Source organism: Acanthochromis polyacanthus, chromosome 4 (genome assembly GCF_021347895.1).
Source record: "Acanthochromis polyacanthus isolate Apoly-LR-REF ecotype Palm Island chromosome 4, KAUST_Apoly_ChrSc, whole genome shotgun sequence".
NCBI lineage: Eukaryota > Metazoa > Chordata > Actinopteri > Pomacentridae > Acanthochromis > Acanthochromis polyacanthus.
Genome location: NC_067116.1, coordinates 20,997,109 through 21,024,571, shown reverse-complemented (window position 1 = coordinate 21,024,571; position 27,463 = coordinate 20,997,109). Strand labels below are relative to the sequence as shown.

The 27,463-nt window shown below is 39.7% G+C and overlaps 1 protein-coding gene across 3 annotated transcripts in view; it reads right to left on the bottom strand.

Annotated features, from left to right (window-relative positions):
- fcho1 (FCH and mu domain containing endocytic adaptor 1) overlaps positions 1-27,463 on the bottom strand; it is a 78,720-nt gene that overhangs the window by 17,211 nt on the left and 34,046 nt on the right. For all 3 annotated transcript variants that reach the window (XM_022210494.2, XM_022210496.2, XM_022210495.2), the window contains exons 3-15: positions 24,128-24,219; positions 18,921-18,995; positions 16,507-16,648; positions 16,132-16,284; positions 14,638-14,742; positions 9,775-9,873; positions 8,554-8,650; positions 8,228-8,345; positions 8,032-8,056; positions 5,437-5,497; positions 2,602-2,795; positions 1,406-1,430; positions 1,191-1,247 (exon numbers count right to left, since the gene is read on the bottom strand). In XM_022210494.2, coding sequence (XP_022066186.2) covers positions 1,191-1,247; positions 1,406-1,430; positions 2,602-2,795; positions 5,437-5,497; positions 8,032-8,056; positions 8,228-8,345; positions 8,554-8,650; positions 9,775-9,873; positions 14,638-14,742; positions 16,132-16,284; positions 16,507-16,648; positions 18,921-18,995; positions 24,128-24,219 — 1,243 coding nt within the window. The remainder of the gene's footprint in view (positions 1-1,190; positions 1,248-1,405; positions 1,431-2,601; positions 2,796-5,436; positions 5,498-8,031; positions 8,057-8,227; positions 8,346-8,553; positions 8,651-9,774; positions 9,874-14,637; positions 14,743-16,131; positions 16,285-16,506; positions 16,649-18,920; positions 18,996-24,127; positions 24,220-27,463) is intronic.

Below are 27,463 nucleotides of genomic sequence, written 5' to 3'. Positions count from 1 at the left end.
TTAATCAGGTGCTGATCATTAATCCTGCTGCGTCTGGATTTAGGAGGGAGACTCTCCCTGCTCCCTGCTGGAGTGCAGCAGGTTGTAGCCTCCCACATTCCTGCCTAACCTTGTGTCAGCTAATGAACCTGTAGGTGATAAAACATGTTTTGGGGCACGAGCAGAGGACAGCCTGTGACTAATGGAGGGGGGCCGTTCAAGCAAGGTCGGCCAATGAAGAGATCTGCTGGTGAAGAGAGAAACACGGGGGGTTAAGGAGGCTGGAGGTGGAGAAATGTGACACCAAAGCATTTACTGACGCTACAGATGTGGCTGTGAGGGTGTGTGGGAATCGGTTTTCACTGTTTCAGATTACAAACAACATAAAATGAAGGGATGGTAACTTGAAGCTCTCATGATAAGTGCAAATGCTGGAAGACGAACAATGATTTTTCTGTTTAGGTACTGACTGGTACAAATACAGAATGAGTGCCATAACTAATAATAATTTCTACTATCGATAGAAGTATTTTCTTAACAAGTAATTTATTAAAGGTTAGAAAGTCACAAAACAGTGAAAAAGACCTGTACAATTGAAAATATCGATTGTCAGTACACCGATTCTTTCAGTACTCAATTGCACAGTATTGATACACTAATACTCGCTGTGTTTCCTCGCTCACTCTTCTCTCAGACGGTGTATTGACACACTGCAGTAGTCCTGCCTCACTCACTCACTCGCAGCGCTGTTTTCTTCTCCTTACTCGTCTCATTTGCTCTAGTTAAACAGCACTTTGTTATTGTTTAAGAAAAATGACAAGTGTAGAGTCTTTGTGACTGGTTTTAGTGGATAAAGAAAGCAGAAGGAGCGCGGTTTGGAAATAGTCTGAAACCAGAAGCGTAGAAGCCAACATGCAAGCATTGCTACATACCAAAACGAGCAAAAGATGCTAACACTACGAAACGCATAACATTTTGTTTTGTTGTATACTTGCACTTTATTGCAAAGTGTGATAATCTCAGAGGCTTTTGAACATCTAAACTACCACAACACATTTCAATTTCTGTTACAGCCTTGTTGTATTTATCGTATCAGCCAAATAGAATCATTTTCCTTGAGCAAATTATTAAAAATATTTGCCGGTTCATTTTTGTATAACTTCAGTGTTTTAGCACTACAACAGGCAAAGTAAAAGAGTTTGAAACCTCACCTCTGTTGGAGGCAGCTTCACCTTCCTCTGATCGGCCTCCTGCAGTACTCACGTTTCCTGCAGAGATGCAGCACAAGATTTAACCTATCAAGATTGTCAAAGATGCAGTGCACAGAATACACAACACTGGATATTTCACAGGAAGGAGATCTGCTGCACAATAAGAAGACAATTACTCCAAAACCAGACATTCAAGCTGACTGGACTGAACTTACTGGAGAGATGTCGCTTCACTGACACCTGAAAGTAAAGACAGGGAGGCAGAATTATTCAATACACTGGACTCAGGTAAAAGATAAAGCTGTAGTCATGCTATAGTTTATTAGCCTAGCCGCGCTAGACAACCCACGGCAACGAATTTAATTCTCTGCCAGGGTGGGTCTAGTTACCCTCCATAAGGCTCGAGGCTGGATTCTCCTAAAACTGGCTGGACAAATTACCATGAAGTGTAGAGTCAGAAGGCGGGCGTAACTAAGTGACGACAGAGGCGCGACGATTCTGACAGAAACAACCGGCGCACAATAAACAGTTATCTTTCGACTCGGCTTTGGTCACAGCCCTTAAAGATTTGAAGCTAAAATTCAACTTGAAAGATAAACAAAGAACGGCACTGAAGGGTTTCATTGAGAAGAAAGACGTATTTGGACTTATGCCGACGGGATATGGCAAATCCTTAATATACCAGTTGGCTCCGCTGGTTGGGAAGCTAATGGGACTTAGCAACAATCCGGCGCTCTAGGAACTAGGTCAGCCTATTCGTTGCGCTGATTGGTTGTATACCTACCCAATTGCTGCAGAGTGATTTGAAAGACAACCTTTTAGCCCACCTCCCTCCCTGTTGAGCGTTCCTAGACCCTTGTGTCTTCAGAGCTGGGTCTAGCGCGGCTAGGCTAATAGTTTATATTATGGTCAACAAATCCAATGAAGAAACCAACAAAGCTTTTTCATGTTTCCTAATAATTCCCAGCTTTCATTCCCTGTACCAACCCCAATGGCTTAGGAAACAGAAAAGTAGTAATTTTTTGGAGCGTAGTGTAGTTTTTAGTAAATAAAGGGCATTTGTAGTACTACTGCATTAATAAGTATTTGTGGCAGCAGGGCACAAATACTGCAATAACCTCAAAATAAACTAGACTTGTTCATGTTCATCGTAAAGAATTAAAGTGTCACTAAATGCAACATCGCGGCTCACTGATGAAATTGTCACAACTCATAGAAACCAAATAGCACCAAGTCATATACTGTATCAATCTTTGGTTTTAGTCAGAACTTGTTGGCAGCATCAAACTGCTGGTCGTTTTAGTCTTTTCATGGGATTTGTTAAAATCTTTATTCTTCCATACGTACAAATGCTACAACCAAATGCTAAGAATGTCATTTTTTTGTTTCTCATGTCAACAAACCCACCAACCTGCTGTCGTGCTGCTCTGTTGGGCGGCAGGGTGAGCGTCCCCACGGTAGCCTTCAGCTCCTTCTCTGTGGCTACAGAGTTGCTGCGATTGCTGCTGGCCACTGGTCTGATCTGGATGTGGAACTTCTTTGGCTCCTCGTCATCAAAATCTGAATCACTAGAGTAGAAGTTGTTCTCCTTTTCCTCAGAGCAGCGTACAGGGAGAGAGGAGGGTCAAGGAAAACAAGCTCATATAGCAAACAAGGAGGACAAATCATGGTGTTTGGTGCTTCAAGAAAGGAAAATCTATTGGTGACGAGAAAGAGAGGGACTTTTTTAGCTTAAGGTAAATATGGTATCGCATTAACCTTCGTGTCATCCTGCAGGTCAAAACTGACGACCCGCATTAAAGTCTGAAAATGTAGGGGAAAAAAATTCACAGTGAAACTTCTGATGTCCACATTTTAAACATTTTGGGGAAATTTTTGAACATTTTTTGGTGGAAAAAAAGAAATGTTAAAAAATGTTTAAGAACATTCACAAAAAAATGAACCAAAATACAACGATCCAAGCTGGATTTTGGTTCATTTTTTTGGTGAATGCTCTTAAAGAAAATATAAGAAGTTTTACTTATATATCTGTAATCACTTTAGATATTTTAGGATTTTTTGGAAGATTTTTAAATTTTTTTCTAAAATATATACAAGAATTGTCTTTCCAAATTTAGGGGGATTTAAAAAAAAACAACATAAAACCTCAAAGGGAAACTTTTAAGGAATTATTAGAATTTTCTTCCTGAAGGTTTTGCAAATTTTCAGAAATATGGGTAATTTCTTGGCAGAATTTTTGCTTTTTTTCAGACAAGGAAACAATATTTTTTTGGTGCCTGTAAATGAGCACAACGGGAGGGTTAAAAATCCTCGGGCAGTTTACAAATCAACTGGTTCAAGTTTGAGTGAACATCATTTAGACAAACGATGATTGCCTTGAAGACAAAACACAGAATTTGGTTCATTGTAAAGATCAAATCAGAACAATAAAGAAACACAAACATGAAAAACACAAGTTGAGGCAGAAGCACCGCAGAGTTTCCTGGAGGTGTAGATGCTGCAGAGCTGAACCACCACTTCCTGCTGCAAAGTCATTTCCCCTTCCTCTTCTCCTTGGACTTCCCTTCACTACTCATGCTTCTGTTATCTTCAGCTCGAGGGTCTTTAATGAATGTGCACTGTCGATTCTGGCCAGGCGGGGGGCTCAACGGAAGGACAAGAAAGGCAGAAAGAGTTACCTCGAATCTGTCAGGACGGAGAGTTCTACCGCTGATAAATGATCTGAGCTGATCAGTCAGGACATGGAGGATTTGAGTATTTGGACAATTCATTCATATCCCATGGTGGTGGATGGCAGGCTGCTCAATTCAGCCTGAATTTGTCTCAAATGCATAAAGAAGGTGGAGGCACTTGTGTTAATGGACATGAGATCTTTATAATTGTCTGGCTTTACAGTTAATGAGGCCATGAATGCAGGCATCTGTGCTGACAAATTGGTTTAACCGTGCTTCTCACCTTCGACCTTCTGATTACGCTCCATTTATAACGTCTTTATCTCAGTTAGGGGTCTTCTTAGAGTCTATTCAGCGATCTTGTGATGGTTTAATTTGTGGCCGTCACATGACTGATTCAAATGTCTTTCCCTGAATGAATCTAAGAATGTGTGAGTACTCCAAGTGAAGAGATGCGATTAATCTGAAGGCACCGATTGTCTTCTTTAAAGTCGTTTATCTGACTGCGTTGTTCCCGTGCAGCAGATGTCGTGTCTCACGTGTTTGTTGGTACAAAGCTCAGTTGTGTTCTGAAGATTTTTTGACTACTGCTTCAAAAATGGAAAGAACTGCTTACTTTTCTCTGGTAACCCTTGTGGTAATTGAATACTGTTCAGACTAAGTTGGTAGTTTTTCCAAGGACATTAAAGTATTTCTGGAGTGCTTTAGATTTTTACGGCCTTATTAAAAAGTCAACGGTAAATAGATGACAGCAATGAAAAAAAAGACGGTAAATTACATGCAACAAGCACCCCAGCCATACTTTAACTGAGGACATTATGGTTCATGGTCAGCACCTTAAAATCAGGATGGCATACGTTAGACTTTTGTTACTTGTTTCTAAGAACTAAAACAGACATAAAACAGTGTCTATAAAAAGTAATTGCAGCTGCTGGAAGCTTGCATGTTTTACTGTTTTACATAAAACAGTGGATGGAATATGGCTTTTTGATGTTACAGTGTAAACAAATCTCTTCGAAGTCACCTATGTAAGCTAAAAATATTCAAAATTACAAAGAAAAGCAGAAGCATCCAAGAGAGAGACACATTTTTACACAACACTCTAAGTAATTATAAAAAAAATAGCAGATTAATCAACAATACAAATGAGTAAGAAGCAAACGGAAAAAAGTAATGAATTGAAATGCTTCCATATAGGGAACAAGAAATGGTTTGATGAGTGTTAAAATGAAGTGAACCAAATGGTTCTGTCTCTACAGTCACCAGTTCTCAACCCAGCTGAACATTAATGGGAGATTTGGTGCCATCTCTGCTCCACCATCAAAGCACCCAATGAGGACATAAGTTTTAGAAGACTGGTGTCCATGTGCTCAGTAAACTTCAAAAGACTTGGAATATATACATCAAGGAGCATTGAAGCTGTCTTAGAAGCCGACTAAAGGCATCAGTGATGTTTTCTTTAATTCCTCACCCCTCTGTTTTATTTATTACACATTAAAAGTTGAAATATGACAGAATGGTGTTCCTCGACCTTGAACATCCCCGCTGAACATGCGGGAGCAGAAAAAGGATATCATTCTGGGTGCTGTCAGCTCGGATGACAAATCCCTCATCATCTACTTCCAGGGGTGAATTCTGTATGAATGGGAACACACGGGAGAAAGACGGTGAGGCAGACTCCAGCTAGGTCAGCAACACAGAGACAAACAGTGCATATCTGACACACAGAAGTGCTTTGTGTAACTCAGCACCTCGGCCTACATACGCCACTAAGAGCTTTGAATTAGAGAGTGAGTGAATGAGAATACTCTGCAAATGTTAAATACTGTCAGGCATGAGTGTCAGTGAATAATCATCATACTAAAACTGTTATACCAAGAGCTTAACCCTCATCAGTACACGTGGCAAAACCTACTTAATCCGTACACTTAGAGTCCAGCTGAACCCCAGTAGTATTTCATTTGTTTCATATTCCTGTACCTGTCCATATCCTCTCAACATATATTTTCCTAAAACGTGTGTCATCTATAGATACAAATATGAAAGAAACAATGAAATTACTATTGATGATTACAAACATGTATTGTTTACAGTATTAGCCCTTTAAGCTTCAGTCAATTCCAGCCGTTTTCAGTACAAAAAATCGCTAATATTCTATTTTTAAATAAAAAAATTACGAAAAATACGGGGAATATTGGACAGGCATCGCGAGGTGCATTTCCTTGAAAACGACTGATTCGGGGATTTTATACCGACTTCAGGACATGTTTTGGACAAAATAGTTTACTGGCTTGTGTCGTCTGGATGTAAAAGGTTGGATTATGGCCGTTTTTTGTGGAATCTTTTTTTCTGTGTGTAATAATGAACCCGGAAATGTGAGTCGCGCTGTGTGCTTTGAAGCCGTGTATAGAGAACGGATGGATGAATATTCGTTTTTGTCGGACAAATGTGTTTTTCTCACCCGCTGTGGTAATCACATCTAAAAGTGGTTTATACCGGCGGATTCATGAGAATCTAAGCTTTCCATCGGTGTATAGTGTTTGTATAAGCGCGTTTGCAGCCGTCGGACATTCTTGAAATTCCTATGCAAATTAGTAGGTGTACCGCCGGCGGTACACTGAAGCTTAAGGGGTTAGTGTAAGAAAACCTGAACTGAAATGAAACACAATGCAACTGAAGCAGTCATCACAAGAGCAACAAAACACAAACATACACAGATAAAAGATGCACAGTCTGACTGGGGTCCACATGTACCCCAAATGATTTTTCTATGTATACACCATAAACCTGGTTGGAATCAAACAAGCTTTGGTTTATGTGATGTCTACTATGCGGGTGGCAACTACCTAAAGGGACTGAAAAATTCAACTTGTAAATACAAAAATATGACACCTGATCCACATGGACCCCAGATGTACTGATGAGGGTTAATTAAAGTTTCATGCTGAAGCTACAAGTACACATTCAAAATCAAAGCTGATTTCATTAAGATTGCAATACAGTATTTTGTTTTCTCTCACAACAGAATAATAAGAGGCTTCAGAGGGGCCAAAATTCAATGAATACAGCTTAAAACACTTCAGTTGAACAGGGGTGGATGAAAAGTTGAGATTCTGTTCTGTTCTGGTCATTCGATCATTACCAGGAATGAGAGGCAGTTCTGCACTTAAAACCAAGACAAGAAACTGCAGAATTCTGAGTGGAAGAGCCTGCCATTTCCAAACTCAAACAAGTCGCTTCAGGTCAGGAGTATCAGGAGCATGCTCATCACTTTCTTCAACATGGACCAGGAATTAGTCCCCCGAGGTTAAACTATGAAGCCAGAGTTCTACCGTAACATTCTGAAGTGTCAGAGAGTGAATATTTGCCACAAGCAACCTCAGCATTTAAATGTAAATCTTGTATGATACTTGTCTTTTTTTAGATGTAGTCCCATAATGTTTTGGTCACACCTTGTATCTAAATTTCAAGCAGAAACTTAAAGTTGCAGAAGGCTAAATCAGTATCCCATCATGGTCTGCCCATGAGTTGAACTGATCAACACGGGCAACTTATATTTTGCCAACACCATGTATTATCATGTTCTCTGTAGAAGGTAAATATTCTCATGCAACCTGTTTTAAAATGACCTCTGCTAACATTACCAGTCCCTGTCACATTGCAGTCAGAGATCTGATCCCCTTAGAAGTGTAAAATTGCAGCACCAGTGACTCTGATCTGGCATTCACTCTCGAACCCCACATCAGACTGCTTTCTGGCAGCATCCAAATCCCAGAAACACACATTTTGCTTTTACACCACTTGTACACAGGCTGTCGCGTACACAAATACAAACACAAACACACTCTCTTTCTCTCTCATGTAGTTATGCACATCCCCTGTGCCTGCCAAATAATTGCAGAAAGCTCTTCTCAGAAAGACAAGAATAAACCTGGGAAACCCCACACCACCAGTCGCTATCACACACTCATGATCCCCCACTCACCTTCTTTACACACACGTGTTTCCTTCTATTCCCTAGAGACACACACTGTTTTCATAGAGGAGGAGAAGCAATCTAGACTACAGTGTCTGCTCTATCTGGAGATTTAGGGGAAAGACAGAACTGATAATTGAGTCAATGGTTTTTGAGCTGCAGCATTTTGGTGTGAATTACAGCAAAAACTCACCAGTGCCTCTGTCACAGCTGAATCCCTGCAAATGTAGAAAAACATACATGGTATTATTTTCATTATTCAGGAATAACAAAGAGTGAAAGCTGCGGTAAAGAGCAGAAGTCACACTTCAGTCTCAGAAGCTCAGAACTTGTACAGCATTTTGTGTGTGTGTGCGTGTGCTTGTGTGTGCGTGCATGTACACACTCACGTAGAGTCTGGCTCCTTGTCCCTCTTGCCGAGGCCAGGGATCCTGAAGGCTTTGGCCCGACTCTTTTTCCCTCCTTCAGGTGCCAAAGCTGTCATGTATTCCTCAAAACCAACCAGGGCTGCAGTTTTACAATAGAAGAAACATTCACAACACATACACAAATAAACAGTGTTCATGCAGGCAGTAGTAATTTGCCACTATGAATTATTTATTCACACGTCTGGTTTGAGTGTGGGCGTCTTCATATTTTTTATTGTTGCACCACTGCTGAAGTCGTGTGTTTTTATTTCCTTCCCACTGGAAACATTCTGGTGTGCTCTCTGTACCTGGCCGGTCTTTGCCCGTTCCCTTCTGTTCAGCAAATTTCTGAATGAGGTTATCGATGCCGATGTTTTCTACATTCTGCTTGAATTCCTCATGGACCTGCAGCAGAGAAGAACAGAGTGATTTATTTGATTCTCTATGAAAGTATCTGTTGTATTCATCAAAGCTCTATGAAAGACATTAATTGTAAACTTTCTACCAACGTTGTCTAACGGTGCATCTACCTCTATTTCCACTCTTAAAACATGACTTTGATCTCAAGTGTATTGATGGTGTGTACTAGCATGAAACTAGCATAGAGTTTCAGCAGCTGTAACATTAAAATCACTGACAGGTGAAGTGTATAACATTGATCATCTCATTACAATGTAATGTTCTGCTGGGAAACCTGATGTGGACGCTCCTATAACACGTTCCACCCCAACCAAGCATGTCCTCCCTCGTGGTAACAGTTTTCAAGGCAGTAGCAGCCTCCCCAAGCAACACAATGCACCCAGTCACACTGCAAACTGCTCAGCCACAGCTTGAGGAACACGACCAAGAGCTCAGGAAGTAGCACCAGCCTATAAACTACGCAGATTGCAATACAATTGAACATCTGTAGGATGTGTCAGAACTGGCCTGATCCATGGACCAGCCCACCCTGCAACCCACAGGGCCCAAAAGATCTGCCACCAACACCTCGGTGCCATACATGGTCCAAAAGTTTAGAGCTGATTTGGTGAGACGACCTGAACAATATCAGGCTGGTTTTAATGATTTGGCTGATTGATGTAATTTACATGTAAACAGGGTTTACTAAAAATTTGTTTTACATAAAAATCATGTCAATCATAATCAACATCATCCTAAACAGAACTATTATAATGCTTCCACCATTAAACCTTTGATGCGCCTTTAAGGATGTCTTGTTTGCCGTTTAAGACCAGCTGTACAACAGAGGAAGCAACTACACAATCTGCTCATCTGACCAGAGTACCAGAGTTTCAGCAAATAATCTCACTGAGCTTTAACTAAATGATATCCACTATCGAATTAAAAAGTGACAACTCATAACTGACACAAGAGTATCTCCACGTTAAGGACTCCATCTAATATACTGAATGAACACGCATATAAAACATAGAAACAAAGACAAAAATGCTGCTTCTAGAGAGCAATGACAAATGCTTTGTTTTGGAAGGAGATCATCAGAGGAGGATTTCACATCAGCTCCAACATACCTGTCCCACCTGGACGTGGGTGTCTTCTATGGAGTGGGAGTAACCTTTGATCAGCTGTTTCATCTGCCGCAGATGAGCCTCCTCAATTTCCTGAAACTTCTACTCAAACACACACACACACAAAGATGATTAAGAAAACAAAAGCATTTGTTACCATGTGAACTCCTCCAAAACTCTACTGTGGGTCAATTCATCTTCTACACAACTCTCAGCTTTATTTAAAAAGCACTTTACTTCAGCGCCATAAAAGGCACAGGGTCACACAATCCTTTTGTGGGCTGACATTCAAAGATCTCCTGCGCTAATTAAATCCTTTCAAAACTCACTAAATGACATCAAAGAGTCTACTTTAAAACACAATGGCTGTTTTAGTTGATGAAAAATAAAATTTTGGAGACAAGAGTGTCATCACACAGAACAGAAATGCAATTTTCCAGCAATTTGTGCTTATTGGTAGTTGCAATGTTGCCATTTTTCCACCATAAATCTGCACATTTTCTTTCCTTCTGTAGGATATGAATGGATGTATAGGTCTGATTTGTGCTGCTGTTAGTTTTTTAGGGCTTTATTTTGTTTGTGTTTGATTTAGCATGCGTTCTATTGATGTTTATTGCTGCAGTTGGTGTTTGTTGTGCTTTTTTCTCTGCATAATGGTTTGAGTTTAAAGTGCATTCCGACAAGCAGCCAGAATCCAATAAAACAGAACCTTATAACTCCACCTATATGCAATAAAGGGAAAATAGCACTTGAAATAGAGCTGAGCTGCAGAGGCAGTCAGCCAGCAGAAGAAGCACTGAGTTGTCAGGTCATTAAACCAGCAATAATTTGAGAGGATTTAGTATTTAAGTTTGATCCTGCTCTTTATTCAGCCAGCTCATTTGTCGCTGTCTGCTTTAAGGGAATTGTCTTGATATAGTGGCTTTGGCTTTTGTTGAAGTGAGCTGAGTGGAGTTGTGGCTTTTCTCTAATCATACAGGCAAAATCTGGGCAGGGAGAGCAAACATAAAACACTCTTTGCTCTGTTCTCATATGCTGTCTGCCTTCAACACAGGTCTGTATTGTGCCACTGCTCCAGGTTTTCCCGCTAATTCTTGCATCTGCAAAAGTGAAAGCAATACATTAAGACCAGTGTCTAAGGATGCTTGTATACACACGTGGACAAAATTGTTGGTACCCCTCAGTTAAAGAAGGAAAAACCCACAATTCTCACTGAAATCACTTGAAACTCACAAAAGTAACAATAAATAAAAATTTATTGAAAATTAAATAATCAAAAACAGCCATCACTTTTGAATTGTTGATTAACATAATTATTTAAAAAAACAAACTAATGAAACAGGCCTGGACAAAAATGATGGTACCTCTATAAAAGATTGAAAACTATTTGACCAGAGTGACATGATTAACTCAGGTGTGTCATTTAATTGACATCACAGGTGTTTCCAAACTCATAATCAGTCAGTCTGCCTATTTAAAGGGAGACAAGTAGTCACCTTGCTGTTTGGTGAAAAGGTGTGTACCACACTGAACATGGACAACAGAAAGCGAAGGAGAGAATTGTCCCAGGACATCCGAAAAAAAATTATAGACAAACATCTTAAAGGTAAAGGCTATAAGACCATCTCTAAACAGCTTGAAGTTCCTGTGACAACAGTGGCTCATATTATTCAGAAGTTCAAGACCCACAGGACAGTAGCCAACCTCCTTGGACGTGGCCGCAAGAGGAAAATTGATGACAAATTGAAGAGACGGATCGTTGGAATTGTATCCAAAGAGCCCAGAGCAACCTCCAAAGAAATTAAAGGTGAACTCCAAGGCCAAGGTACATCAGTGTCAGATCGCACCATTCGTCGTTGTTTGAGCCAAAGTGGACTTCATGGGAGACGACCAAGGAGGACACCACTGCTGAAAAAAACTCATAAAAAAGCCAGACTGGAATTTGCAAAAATGCATGTTGACAAGCCACAAAGCTTCTGGGAGAATGTCCTTTGGACAGATGAGACCAAACTGGAGCTTTTTGGTAAGGCACATCAACTCTATGTTCATAGACTCAAAAACCAAGCATACGAAGAAAAGAACACTGTCCCTACGGTGAAACATGGAGGAGGCTCAGTAATGTTTTGGGGCTGCTTTGCTGCATCTGGCACAGGGTGTCTTGAAAGTGTGCAAGGTAAGATGAAATCTGAAGACTATCAAGGCATTCTGGAGAGAAATGTGCTGCCTAGTGTCAGAAAGCTTGGTCTCAGTCGCAGGTCATGGGTCTTCCAACAGGACAACCATCCAAAACACACAGCCAAAAACACCCAAGAATGGCTGAGAGAAAAGCGTTGGACTATTCTAAAGTGGCCTTCTATGAGCCCAGATCTGAATCCCATTGAACATATGTGGAAGGAGCTGAAACATGCCATTTGGAGAAGACACCCATCAAACCTGAGACAACTGGAGCTGTTTGCTCATGAGGAGTGGGCCAAAATACCTGTTGACAGCTGCAGAATGCTCATTGACAAATACAGAAATCCTTTAATTGCAGTGATTGCCTCAAAAGGTTGTGCAACAAAATATTAAGTTATGGGTACCATCATTTTTGTCCAGCCCTATTTCATTAGTTTGTTTTTTTCAATAATTATGTTAATCAACAATTCAAAAGTGATGGCTGATTTTGATTATTTAATTTTCAATAAATTTTTATTTATTGTTACTTTTGTGAGTTTCAAGTGATTTCAGTGAGAATGGTGGGTTTTTCCTTCTTTAACTGAGGGGTACCAACAATTTTGTCCACGTGTGTACCTCACAAGTTAGAACTTTAGAGTATTTGCCTTTTTAGTTTGGTTCATTTGCGGTCAGTTGAATTCTGGTGCAGACATTGAAAGAACACAGAGATTGACTGAGAATTACTATTTGAGTTCACTGGAACAGTCCATTTGTAAAAACATCAGCTGAAAACTTGAATAACTTGTTGCTTGGCCAAAATAGCTGATGAACAAAAGAAGGCAGTTATTTTAATAATTTGCACAAAACTGTATATTAATTAGAGCCTCCAGAAAAACGTGGACAAAAATCCTTGATTATGCGGGCTAAAATCCTTGATTATGCGAATAAATATGCGGGGTTTTTATGCCACTTTATGCCGGGAAATTGCAGAAAGTTGCAAAGTATGCGAATAGTTGTGAAATATGCAAAAATATGCGCGATTCACCGGCCGTCTGGCTGCGGAGGGATGTGTCCTCTAATCAGACACTGGGACTGCTGCGGGGTTACTGGACTGACGGCCTGTGCTTTGGGAGGGGGAGAAGCTCACAGCAGCACCTGCTGCTTGTTGAGGACAGTAACTGCAGAATGATCCGAGTTTTCCTGTCAGTCTCCAAAACGGCAGAAAAAGTCGCGAGATTTGTGGCTAGTCACTTTTGACCAAAAAAAGTCGTTAGGACGCTTTGGAAAGTCGTGAGAAAGTCGCTAAGTTGGCAACACTGGAGCCGCGCTCCGCATCAGCTCGTGCTTCTAATGTGTGTGTGTGTGTGTGTGAATGCGCGAACTGATGACGTTAGGCCGGGCGTCACATAAAAACTCACTCACAACTGCATTTATGTTGGTTATAGTTTTTTCATTTAATGCGGAAATTGTGAAATCAAGCGGGACCCGCATATTTCCCTTTCTTTTCGTGGAAATGTGAGATTCTTGCGGGAATTATGCGCTGTTTTGCGGGGATTATGCGGTCTTTTGGGAAATAATTGACCCCCGCATAATCAGCGGCATTTTGGTGATTAATGCGGGAATTCATGCGATCGAATAATCGCGTTTTTCTGGAGGGTCTAATTAATAATGTACAAACTAGTACTAGAATTTTGTCTATGAACAGAATTTTGGTGGGCTTTTGGACAGGTCGTTGAAGCATTTTTCGACATTTTGTGACACTTTATAGGCCAAGCAAAACAAGCAATCAAAACGAGTAAGTATGCTGTACTATTTAATCCTGTTCCATCTTTGTGAGTCATTTCTGAAAACTAGAGAACGGAACTCTCAAGCATAACAAGCATTTAGGTGTTGCATGATTTGCAGTCTGTCATCTGCATTTGATTTTCTTACATGGGTCTATGTCCAGTGATTCTGCAGGATAATAGCTACTAAAACTGTCTAATGAATGACTGATCTGTCAGTCCATGGGATTTCATTTTTTCCAGCTGCTGGGTTTGGTTGTGAAAAGGCAGTGTAACCATAAACCAGACTAGAACTAAAAATAGCAGCAACGTGTTTTCATCTGTCTCTTGTTTTCAAACCAAATGTGGTGAATTACAGGTGTGAAAAATTTGACCTCCTTCAGGTTCATATGGAACAAAAAGCAGCTTGCTATTTTACTTATTTGAGCTTCCCTCATTCTGCCTTCGATCTGTTGCCACATGTTGTTCTCCCTGGTACCACATACTCCCTCACAATCATGACTGGACCTTCCCCTTCAAAGCTGTTACAAGGGATAATAGGTCACACGGATTCCAGTCGTCGTTTCAAATAAAAAACACAGGAGCACTCATTGGGGTTTGTTGAAGATTTCCATGGAAACAGCAGCAGTAACCATGGAAGCGTGGAGGCAATGATTAAAGGTAATGAGCAGGGTGCAGGATGTGTCTGCAAGTGGGTGTTCAGGAGTTGGGGGTTGAGGTTTTCTTTTTAAGGAAAGGCATGACGTAGGACAACAAATGAAAAGATAAGATGGAGTTCTTGTGTGGTGGGAGGCTGCAGAAAGGGTGAGTCAGGGAGATTCAGAGAAAGATAAAAACCCAATAGAAAGAGAAACACATGAAACACCACATCAGAGGGTGGGAGAAACACATAAAAGTGGATCTTGGCCCAGCTGGAGTCAGAGCTGACCTGGGCCGACTCGCTCATCTTCTGCTCAAACTCTCCTCCCACTCGGTTGTACTTCTCGATACACAACGCAAACGACTCCGCCGCTTTCTTAGACTTCAGCTCCGCCTAGTGAGAAAAAAAGGAAAAGAAAAATGATAGCCATTAGGCTTCTGACTCTCATTCACAAGGCCAAAATAAAAATGAATTTCTGCCCTATAATTGCTGCCGCTCCCTTCAGTATTCAGTCAGCACTGATATTGTTTTCAATGATTATCAAGCTAGAACAAATCAAATGTAATTATCTCTGACATCCAGGGTCAGTAAAACAGAGACTCCTCTCTTCTAAGAGCCAAAGGAGACAAGTGTATGATGCACTTCATGGTCACAAGACAGACAATAATAACACCACATCCTAGAGCTTATTGGTGGATTATGATGCAGCACATTCAGAAAAACATTTAAATTTTACAGTTCAGTAGAATTCATTCCAAATTCTAAACAATTTATTGTTTAAAGAACCCATCAGCTGAAAATCTTTTTTAAACATTTATAGTGTTTCTTTATATGCTGGATAAAATATGTATCAGCACCATGGCTAAGTATTTCCACCTTTGAACTGCAGCGTACCATCTCAAAAACACAGATTCTGACTTCTGGGGTTTCATATATAACAAGCAAAGAAATCAGTTCTGTCAACCTGCAGGGTGGCGCTTTTTGTATGATTATTCTTCAGAATCAGTTTCCTTTTTAAACATGATGGCTTAAATATGTGCACACTGAAAGGTAATAAGTAATACTACTGAGAGAAATTTGAATGTATTTGAGCAGAGTCGACAGTGAGCAGGTTTACTTGAACTACAGGCGAGTAGCAGAGGGTGGATGATGGAGGAAAAGGCAGAGAATACTTTACTGTTCATAGATCAGCAAAGGTGCAGAGTCACACATGTAAAACATTTGAAAGCAGGAAGAGGACATTTTCATTAAACAAAAAATTCTACTAAATATTTAATTCTGATAAACAGAAGTGTTTTTAGGGGGTGTTTCATTGTCAGAAGGGGAAGTTTAAGTAATTTTTTAAGCAAAAAGCTCAAGTTCCAGCTGCTTTTCTAATCACTTTTTGTTGATTCATATTTGCAATGACTGTAATTTAGACTCGTTGGCAAATAAATCAATTTGAAGTCCTAGACGTAAAGTGCATCTGAGCTGGAATATATTTTAGGTACAAATTTATTTCACAATCGTATCATTCGTTTCTGCTTTTTGAATAATGGCAGATTTTGTAGGGTTGAGAAATAATGGTAAAAGTGTGCAATATCAACTAAACACGGTCACTTCTCCAACGTTAATCACAGTCATAGGGTGTTTACCAGAATGTAATATGTCAAGCAATAACACATATACAGTATATGTATTTTATAAACATATATAAACTTTAAATTTAATGGGAAACATAGCTGTTTTGAGTTCTCTACAGACCAATTAAAGCCTTTCCAAACAAATAAAGTTGTCACTGACCTTCTCCAATTCTTTCTGTGGTGCTCCCTCCTTCCTGAGCCGGTCCAGCTCCAAACACTTGGCATGATAACCTTCTTTGGACTTCTGAAGGTGACCGCTCTGAACCTGCAGCGCCTGCACCGCCTCCACTGTCCCCACCATCTCCTCCTTCGTCTGTGTGACAGAAACACACACACACACACATACATGTACAGATCATCGCTGCACTTGACACTTTAAGGGAAAATGCAGCAATTACCATGAAGGAGAAGACAGTAATTGGATTTTCTGTGGGATAAATTAGATCAGGCCGACGGAAGCTCGATGCAGGACAAGCAATGAAATAATATACAAGTCTACTTCATCACTACATATTTTCTACTCGCAGATTCATACCTTACGGTGAATTTTGACCTGCTCATCTCCGTACTTGTTGATGTCACGGATGAGATCGTTCATCTTTTTCATCAACTCCAGGTGGCAGAGGGCCAGTTTGTCTGAGGATACCCTGAACACATCCCACATGGGAGCAAAAGTCCTGGGAAATATACGGATAATCAAGCACACACATGAGACTGCTGGGTTCCTTCATGAAATATTTATTTTAATTTTAAATATACTGTAGACAAGTAAATTTACATTCAAGAGGCTGTTAATCAAAACTTCAGCAAACCAAAGATAATCTTTCATTTTGGCTCTAACAATATAATGTTTTAATATGATTGTGCAACTATGCACAGTCATAAAACATTAGAAACCGTGGGAGAGAGAATTCCATCTTTCAATACTTCCTAATGCTCAAGAAATCCCTGACCAGTGGGCATTTTATTATTGTTCTATTACATATTAAAGAAAACAACTGGAAGCTTGATGTAGTGCAGACAGTCACTTAAATGTTGTCATGACTTGGGTCACTTACAGTAAGTAACTACATCCACTTTTGTGAGTTAGTAAAATTAAACATGCGGTCATTTTGTTACACAGACTGGTCCTCGTGTTCATTATAATAGAAGCTATTTAATTGTTTTCTAGAAAAAAATCCAATAAGTCTGTCCATCTAAACCCCTCGAAAATCTATAACGATCCCTGGAACAACAACAAAACTACTGTTACCAGTGTGGACAGCATGAAGATCATACTATCTGACTTCTGTTTTTACATCAGTCCAACAAAGTCAGATGTTGAACTCATGAAAGTACAAACAGGAATTTCAGCTTTTGTTAAGTTGGTCTTCAGTAAATACAAAAATTAGGGCTGGGACTTTAACGTGTTATGTTTCGATTAATTATTTACAAAAAAAAAAAGCATGTAAAAAAATGCATTTAATCACACCTTTCTCAGTTTCCTCATTTCTGGCACACCAGTAACACTGATGAACACTCCAGCCCAGTAGATGGTGGTAATGAACCTAAAATCTGTTTGCCAGCCATGAAGAAGATGCACAAGAGGCACCGAGTGACGTCAGCGCACAGGAAAGTTTGGTGAACAGTGAAGGAAGGCGAGACGCATTGAGCTTGTCGGGCGGAAAGTTTTCTTTTGAAAATCTTCCCAATAGCAACTTGGATAAAAGCATGGTTGTTTGCAAACTGTGCAACAAAGAGTTTTCTGATCACCGCAGCACTTCAAACCTACAATCCCATAGTAGACCACTTTTCAAGACACTGAAAGTGCTGTAGTTTACAAAAACTCTTAAATGTTGAATCTAACAGCTACAATTGAACTTTGAGTTTGCAGTAATCTGGGAATGTAGCAGACAGATGAAAAATGCAGATAAATATAAATGAAACAAATATTTTGTTGTTTAAGTTCACGTATATATGTCTATTCATTGATTCATCTGTCAAACAAACTTTATTTGAACTGAAAAACATTGCTTATTGTGTCCAATATTTCTATTTGACAAAAATGCAATTAACTGGGATAAATTAATTACAAAGCCTCTAATTAATTAGATTAAATTTAAAATTGTGTTCCACCACTAACAAAAACCCCAAAAAACCTGGTTTTAAGGGTTTTTCTGTGACTCCAAGCAGTAAAAAAAACGCTCCTTGTGTATTATTTGGCCAGAGTATAACATGCAGAGCACAGCTCATCCGTTTTCTTTGACACTGAGTGGGTGTATTTGATCAGATTTGAGTGACAATGACCCAACAACCCACAACCTCTAATCAAATTCTAATAACGTTCCTGAAATCCGATTAGTACATGGAAGCACATGATTTTCCAGCTGCGCCCCATCCACTTCAAACCCGTGAGAAGAGCACAAACAAAACAAATACAGAAATGTACAAAGCACACTCTGGTAGAAACTCGTGTTCATAAGAAATCCAGTCATCCAGGAAGAACAGAAATTGCTTCTTTAATGGGTTGTTCTGCCCTCATTTGCAGGAATCATTTAGTCCTGTTTGCTGGTTGTGTTGTCCTACTTTTCCTCAGTATAGCACATATACAGAATTATATACATATACACGTGTACACATGCATGTGTGTGTGTGTGTGTGTGTGTGTGTGTGTGTGCGTGTGAGTGTGTAGTACAAATATAAAATCTGCCACAATGCAACATATGATACAAACCATACAGACTAAATAGAGTAGGCACGTTAATCATAAATATGGACATTTGGTGATACAGATGGTGCTCATCCATATCTCATATGTAGCCATATGACCAATACATCGATAATGACAAAAACAACACCTTCTGGAGAATGATTTCTACTGTAAAGCACCGAAGGGTAAGTGTGAGGATTGTTGAACGGCAACATGACACTGGTAGTTGTACTATCCTGAGCTTACATGAAGGTACTCACCCCTGTGGACTTCCATTGCTGGCCATTTTAGCCAGTTTGTTCATTGATTTGGAGTAAGTCTCCTCAATGGCAGCCCTGCAACAAAACAAACAGACACATAAAGACATAAACAAAAGCAGAGGAACTAAGGCAGTAACGCTGATTTAGAGAAGCCCAGGGGAGACTGACATAAATGTCAGTTTGTGTGTGCAGTCAGAAGACGTTAGCTTTTTCTTGCTGTTTCCCTGCTTTAGTTGAAGTTGCCAATAACACGCCAGGAAGACTAATGTTGTGTGAATCCCGTGAAATCTAAATTCTTTTAACAGCCTTTAGACTGGTAAACATAATGGACTCCAATAGCACTTCCTCACAACGCTATTGCTTCTGCTAATGGCCTCATACGTTGTGTTCTCTATCCGGCTTTTACTTTGGCCCAAACACTGGGCATCCACCACCCGAGTCAGAGTCTGCGAGATAAAGATTAATTTCCAGCAGTGTTGGGTAAATGTTGCAATAAGCAACATTTAAATGATAAATGGACGCGTTTCACAAGGCTGGCCATAAAACTTTAATAACCATCTGTAGACCCTGAAGAGAAAGAAAGAAGGAGCATTGATCCAAACATCCTGAAGGCAAACAGAACAACTTGCAACTGAGAACAGACAGTCATAAACAAACTGACAAACTTATTACTGTTTATCTTAAGAGATCCTGAGGTTGTGTTGAGAATCAAAGTATTTCACAAGTAGGGCTTAGAATTACTAATATGTTCAATTACTGTGAACATTTTGTGTATCTATCTGATGTTTCCGTTCCATCAATTAGAACTGTAACATAACTGTCAACACCCAAAGGTATTGATGAAAAAGATCTAGATTGACAAACGTTTAACTGGTTTGTCATCAGGTAACTTCTTTGACTTGAAATAGAGCCTATCTGAATAAAAACAGTGAGGTAGAGTGCTGCAAATTGACTTCCACCCACAAATGCATCCCTCCAACAGTATTGTGGATTGACAATATTTTGATCCCCATTCAGTCTTTGACAGGCTAAAACGGAAAGAAAAACTATTCATTTACATTTATTCATTTGGCAAAAGCTTTTGTCTGAACTGACGTACAAATGAAGCACAATTGAAGCCACAGCAAGTCTTCAAGAAGAAAAACCTCGACACCTACAGTGGGTACGGAAAATATTCAGACCCCTTGAAATTTTTCACTCTGTGTCATTGCAGCCATTTGCCAAAATCATAAAAAGTTCATTTTATTTCTCATTAATGTACACTCAGCACCCCATCTTGACACAAAAAACAGAAATGTAGAATTTTTTGCACATTTATTAAAAAAGAAAAACTGAAATATCACATGGTCATAAGTATTCAGACCTTTTGCAGCGACATTCATATTTAACTCACATGCTGTCCATTTCTTCTGATCCTCCCCGAGATGGTTCTGCTTCTTTATTGGAGTCCAGCTGTGTTTAATTAAACTGATTGGACTTGATTAGGAAAGGCACACACCTGTCTATATAACACCGTACAGCTCACAGTGCATGTCAGAGCAAATGAGAATCATGAGGTCGAAGGAACTGCCCAAGGAGCTCAGAGACAGAATTGTGGCAAGGCACAGATCTGGCTAAGGTTACAAAAGAATTTCTGCAGCACTTAAGGTTCCTGAGAGCAAAGTGGCCTCCATAATCCTCAAACGGAAGAAGTTTGGGACGACCACAACTCTTCCTAGACCTGGCCGTCCAGTTAAACTGAGCAATGGTGGGAGAAGAAACTCGAGTAGAATAAAGAGAGAGAGAAAGTGATAGAAGGTGAGCACATACTCTCAGAAGAGATCTTCAAGCGATTTTGGACAATAGAAAAAGATTCTGCTGACTGAATCAAGTTTGAAGAGTTCAGACTGACATTTGCTGCCTCACAGTGATGGACGAACTATTCTTCACTTAGTTCCAAATCTTTGTGAACAAGAAGCCGCCTTCTTCTTCAACTCAGCAGGCGAGCATTAATGACTTGAACTTAAAGTGAGCCAGTGGAGACTAAGGGAATAAAATGAGGTCGGACCGTTGGCGTAAGTGTTATTGTGCACGCTGGCAGATTTGAAAAACTAATTCAGAACTCTGATAGCTGTTTTGATTCAAGTCAAAATGGATTAATGTTCACAAAAACTTTTCATGTTTAGGTGTTTATTTTCTTCAGTAATCTAATTTTCAGTAATCTTGCAATTAATTTTGGTGTGTCTGTAATTTAAATCTATATATGGCAAATGTTTTTAACTAACAAGTGACAAATTCTCAGATTTCAGGTGCTACAAGCAGCAGATAACAGCATTTTATTTGAGTGAGTAATTTATATTTAAGTAGTCACTTAGCTGTTCTGTTGCCCAACTAATTGATTAAACAACTAACAATCAAAGGCTGATGTTTGCTGTGCTCCACTCATTACTCCCCCAGCAAGTCAGGTTAACAAAATACTATTTATGCAGACACCCTCACACCCTCGGTATATCTTCATTGAACTGAGTACCATGGAGAAGGTAGTGAATGTTAGATGAAATAACAGAGAAACCTTGGGAATGAGACTGAGGAGTTGTTCCGGTACTTTAATTGAGTGTTTCATATATCAAAATGACCTTTCGGGGAAGCGGAGAAACAGAGATCGAGACATAGAGGATATTTATCAACACAATTGCCTTGCCTCCGTGCTGCAGGATCACACACACTATCTCAACCACTGTGCCTCCGTTTCATTTCCGGGCTGCTGATTTGTTGTCTGCTGCTGTCTGAGCAGATAAGTGAATTTCCTCTTTGTGGAATGTGAACAGGCGTCCCGAATCAATGTCAGGATTACATCACTAGTCTGACAGGGTGCTCTGTGTGCACGAACTTCCAGCTGTGAGAGCACAAACTCCTGTGGGAACCTCATTACTCCCCTCAGTGTCCTCCCTGCTAATTAGTGAACAGAGTGTTTAACGCAACAAACTATCCACCTCAAAACACACTTTTAGTTTTAGAATTGATGGCATCATTTACATCGTCATCAAGCTCTTGGTCTTTGCACAACACATACACATATTCCAGTGATGACAAAGATTACAGGCAATTCTATCATTAAAATTATAAATTCTTTTTGAAACAATAATTTCACAGAGACAAAGCCAGGGTCGTCATTTCCAGCCAGCTATTGCTGATTTTGCAGATTGAAAAGACAACAGTTATTGGCAGATTTTATCCAGTTGACTTGATTTAGACTGAAAACCATGGTCTTAAACGGTCTTAAAATGCATTATAATTACTATGGTAACTACTATAAATGTCTGGATGAACACCCTCATCCAGAATCATCATGAAATACACCACAACAAATGTGCTTGTCATGAACAGGACTGGGCATTTCACATGTCTTTCTACTCCATTTTTGACACATGCTGCAATTATCAAACTCTCCCTCGCTATTAGAAATCACAAAATCAACCTTAAAGCAAAAATGTGCATCATGCAAAAGGGTAGGTCTGCTTGGATCTTGTGATGAACTGGCCTATTTAATGACAGTGCTTGCACCCTTCCATGCAAGTGTTTCACTAAAGCTCTTATCAATAATTTGTAGGGGCACCATTGCTGTATCTTGGGCTTAGCACTGCCCAAGATACAGCAGTGATGACTGAATTAAAAAAGCCCAAACACACCACAGCACTTTTTACTTCTATAGCAGGATGATAATAAGGTGCAGCCAGATCATCCTCCACCACTGACACATCACTTAGGAACTAGCTGTAGCAATGCTTCAGTAGGGTTTCATGAACATAACTTGCAACCCCACAAACTGACTTATTAATTAACAACATGCTAAATTAATGCCATGGAGTAGGTACGTCGGTAAACAAGCCTAAGCATTTCATGTATTGATGTTACATTAGAGCCACAGAGGTTAGCTTCTCTAGTTTCTCTACATGATGGACACCGCAATGTCTGAAAACATAAATAAAAAGGGGTGACCCAATGCCAGGTTGTTGGCATGTGCACCACATTGCACACAAATGCACTTTGTGGCCAGACCCAGTTCAACTCCCAAGTGGAAACTATGTGCTGTCTGACATTCCCCTGCTCTCTATTCCCACGTCTCCCGTCCCTCTCATTGTCATTGTCAATAAATGCATAAAAATAATCCAAAACATTCTAACACACAACCAAAAAAAAAAAAAAGAAGTAGAATCATTTTCTTTCAGAACAAAACAAATACTCCGTCTGCTGCATGCCTTGTGTCCCAATTTATCAAAAGTTTCTAAGGAGCTAGATATCGGCTACATTGTTTGCATATCTAACCTAAGTTACAACTTAAGGCACAGGTTAAAAATTGTCAGGCAAGAGATAAAGTACTTTTTTAAATCCAGATGGTTAGAAGAATTTGCAAATACCCTCCTAAGAACAAGAAGTGTTTAGAAAAAACTTGTTGGTATTTAATCTTTTAGAGAAACTGATGCTAAACACTGCGACTTAAGTTAATCCTACAAACAGGAGCTTGTAGGGAGTTAATTACCCAGCTGCACTGACTCTTCATCTTAAATTAGAGATTAACACTTCTTTACACTTCTGCTCTACTGGTTTAAAAACGTCTAGAAAAACAGACACCACCCTTCAAACCACTTCAAATACTAAGAATAAATAAATGGGGGGAAATCCAAAGTTTGACATGCCTCCTGAGCCAAGTTACAGCAGCAAATGAAGAGAAGGCGTTCAGCGAACAGCCTGTTGAGATGATGAAACTGTGAGACTTTAACTCCAGCAGTTGGAACACATGGAAATTATATATGTGAGTACTGCAGGCAACTCAGAGAACATCCCCATACAGAGTTCAGGCTTATGGGCTGGAGAATCAGTGCATCTCAAAAGTAGCACATTAGTGAGGACAGAAGTCAAAGGTCAGAGGGAAGATACGACTAAAGCAGTTCAAACACAGAGAAACTTGTGTAAGTGTACGCTCCACAATCTGCATTCTGCTGACAGGGCTTTGAAACAGAATAAATCATCGAAACCTTGTTAGAAACAGCTAGAGATGAAATCCTAAACAGTTCATTTATAATCTCTGAGCATTTCACCCAACCTTGGCACAATCTCTCATCTCGCTTTCCAAGTACATGGAGTCAAGAATGGAGAATTTCTCCACCTGAGTCCCATCACTCGCACCACCTCCCACACAGATATTCACAAATACACACAAACCTTACCTCTCGCGGACAAACTCGGCGAGCTCCTTGGTTGCCAGCTGGCCATGTTTCATGTTGTGATAGAGCACGTCAAAGCCAGCATTTTTCTCCCCCTGCCAAGACACAAATAAATCACACACACACCTTCTGTTAGCACCAAATCGAGAAACGGCAAACGAACACGATAAAGTTAAACAGGGTGATGTCAGCTACCACTTCAGTATCACGCGAGTTTGTGTTTCAGACACATTACATTTTTCTGAGTTCAAAAAACACTTAGGTTACAGTAAAAATGAAACCGGTTTAAATTTGGGAACCTTTCACAACCAATTTGAAGAAAAAGATAAGGGTTAGGTAATGTGTAATATCAGTGTGTGGAGAAGCTCAACCAATAGATTCTTGACTTAATAAGAGCTTAACATGTATGCAATTGGTATATGAGTTATAGTCATGACAAAAATAATTGTTTTGTTTCTCAGCATCATAATTACAAAGCTTTACTGGTTTAAACAAATATTCCCCAGGACCAAGTCTTGTTTAACCTTATATGTTATTTGGCAAAATATAGTCTGTCATAGAAAACAAAATTATCTATTGGCTGGTCATCAGTGCATGAGGTATTATCATTATCACCATTTCACATCTTACCAAAATATGTATTTAAATGATGTAGTACATGGTGACTTCATTAAGTGTCTCTCTCACGTCATCTCTTTTGTCATTTCCTGTCTCCTTGACTGTTAATTTTATCCTGGCATCGCAGCATTTTGCATGTTTTGAGAATCCACAGAGAAGAGAAATATTATGAGAAATCATCAATATTTATGTTAAAAGAACTAAAAATCATCATTAAAATTAAGAGTAAACAAACAGTAAATGTGGTTTGTCAGTAGTATGTGGGTGTATTTTAAACATAGCCCATTGACTGCTGACATTCATCCTTCTGCTTTGCATAGAGTTTGAGTTTTCTGTCTTATGACTATGTATGAGTGTAACTGGTCAGTCCATCCACGATGCATTTAAAATCAGCCATCTCCAAGCTCCCCATTTTCAGCCCTCTTGTCCTTTAGTTTGGTTTTGTTCTGTGATTGTTTTTACTTTCCACACTGCAGCACAGCACATACACACGCCACTGATTTACTACTACAACACACACACTGTTCTGCTATCACTTTTTGCAAATTCATTTGTCGGTCATTCAATTTTTTTCACCACAACAAGGCAAACATCATGAGAACAAACTAAACAGATTACCTAAAAATAGTGTGCTAATGTAGGATTCCCTCAATCATGGTATTAACTAATTTTAGAAGACAGTATTATTTGCCCATTAGTACCAGTTTAGTTTGGAAACTGGCATCTGAGTGCTTTTTGGTACTTATCCTCAGTACCTGCTCCAAAAGAAGAGAGGACACACTTCATCATTACACTATGACTGATCAATATCAACATGATCTGTTGTTGTGTTTAGTATCTCATGAGCAATTGTCTAAATGATGGTTTGGTAAAAAATAAAATAAAAAAAATAAAAAATCACAAAACCAAAGGACCAACAGTGTTCCCCTCTCTTTGGAGAAATTGGCATTTAGTTGCTTTTGGTACAAATGAGAATTGTGATAACATTTAGGGAAATGAATTGAACAGAGCACACTTAATGCTGAGATGTCAGAGCTAGCTACTACAAATAATGGGGCTCTGAAGTGTTGCTGCACTCCACTGGCTCTTATCTCGCTCTTTGCTGTTGAACCGGTGAGCACAAAAACCTCAGGGCCAACATGACTCAGTATCATTAAAAAGTGAGAAAACCACAGAGCCGGGCTGTTGTTGAGAGACAAGTTGCCTACCTTGCAGGCAAGCGGATTTAACACAGACTACATCACCACCTCACACCATCACTGTTGCAATTACACAAAACTACACCTGTTTTAGCTTTAGTCTCTATAATCCCAAAAAGTGTCTGAATGAGGCAGCAGGACTATTACAAACACATTTTGTCGTCTCGTCAGTCTCACCACATTTTTCGGTCAACAGACAGCTGGGCTGTCTGTGCAGACAGAAACACAGACAGCTGCTTCTTAGGACCTAAAAATACCCGGCTGGAGGAGAACAGTCCAGTTCCCAGGTACCAGGGGAATGACTGGAATGCCAAGGAAGGGTCACCGATAACCACACACACACACACACACAGCAGAGGTAGACACACAGACTGAGCACTCGACTCCCAGTGATCAAGAAGCGAAACAGTTGTTCTAAGAGGCAACTCAGACAGGTCGATGACAGAAAACAGCCAGAAAACTCAGTTGCTGAGGCATCACTGCTGACATCAGCTTAAGGCAGTCATTACCACCAGGCCATTCTGTTTTATAAAGTCAATAAAGAGAGGAAAAGCATCTACATATCCAGTAGGGTTGAAATGTTGCCTTTTTTCTGTCAAATGAAGCTTCAGGAGCTTCAGTTAAGAAAAGATAAATTAGTTGAACAATCCAATAATCTTGAGGTTACGTGATAGTAAACTAAGTATCTTTGAGTTTTGGTCTGTTTGTTGTCAAAAAACAAGCTTGTTAAAACGACTTTCTTGAGTTTTAAAAGCTTGGGACGGGAAATTTCATTGTGAGCACTTTATAGATCAAGCCATATATTTTGCAATCTAATCTGCATATTAATCATGGGCTGCAATCAAGGACTTATTTTTAATGTTCCATTGTGCATCTGGCTTAAAAAAAAGCATTGCCTTTCTTCTTTTTTAATTAGCAACTGTAAAACATAACAAGGTTGGTGTGGTATTTTCATCTTCTGAGACATATGTTCAATCTTCTGTTTTCAAAAGGCCAGCTCACCCATAGTCCTTGACCATCATAACTAAATGAATAGCCCTCATGTTAAACCTAGTCTTAGTCTGTATTTTCAGATGCTACCTTGATGTTCTCTGTATGTCATGTATTAAATAGTTTCACGTATAGCTTACTTCTAAGAAGATGGAGTTCTTGTCTGCTGAGGTCAGGGCTCAGGGACACGAATCTTTTACCCTTTTGGCAGAATATCATGCATGTAGTCATCACCTGAATTTCAAATCCATATTTTTGGAAATAAGTCAGAGGCAGAGTTTTCAACCAACTCATGGAGCTCAAAGTAGCTTCATCAGCAATCCTACGAAGATCAACTCTGCCTGTCAAAAGTTTATTTAAGCTGTAAACAAGAAGCTTGCTTTGTTCCAACCCCGACTTCTAGAAACAATGTTCAAGATTTACCATAAGTCTGTTATTTAAACTGCATTTAAATAACGCAAGACTGGAAAGAATAGCACAGTGGTTCAGCATGCATAATATCAGAGCCAGTGTTGTTGAATACAACACCTCT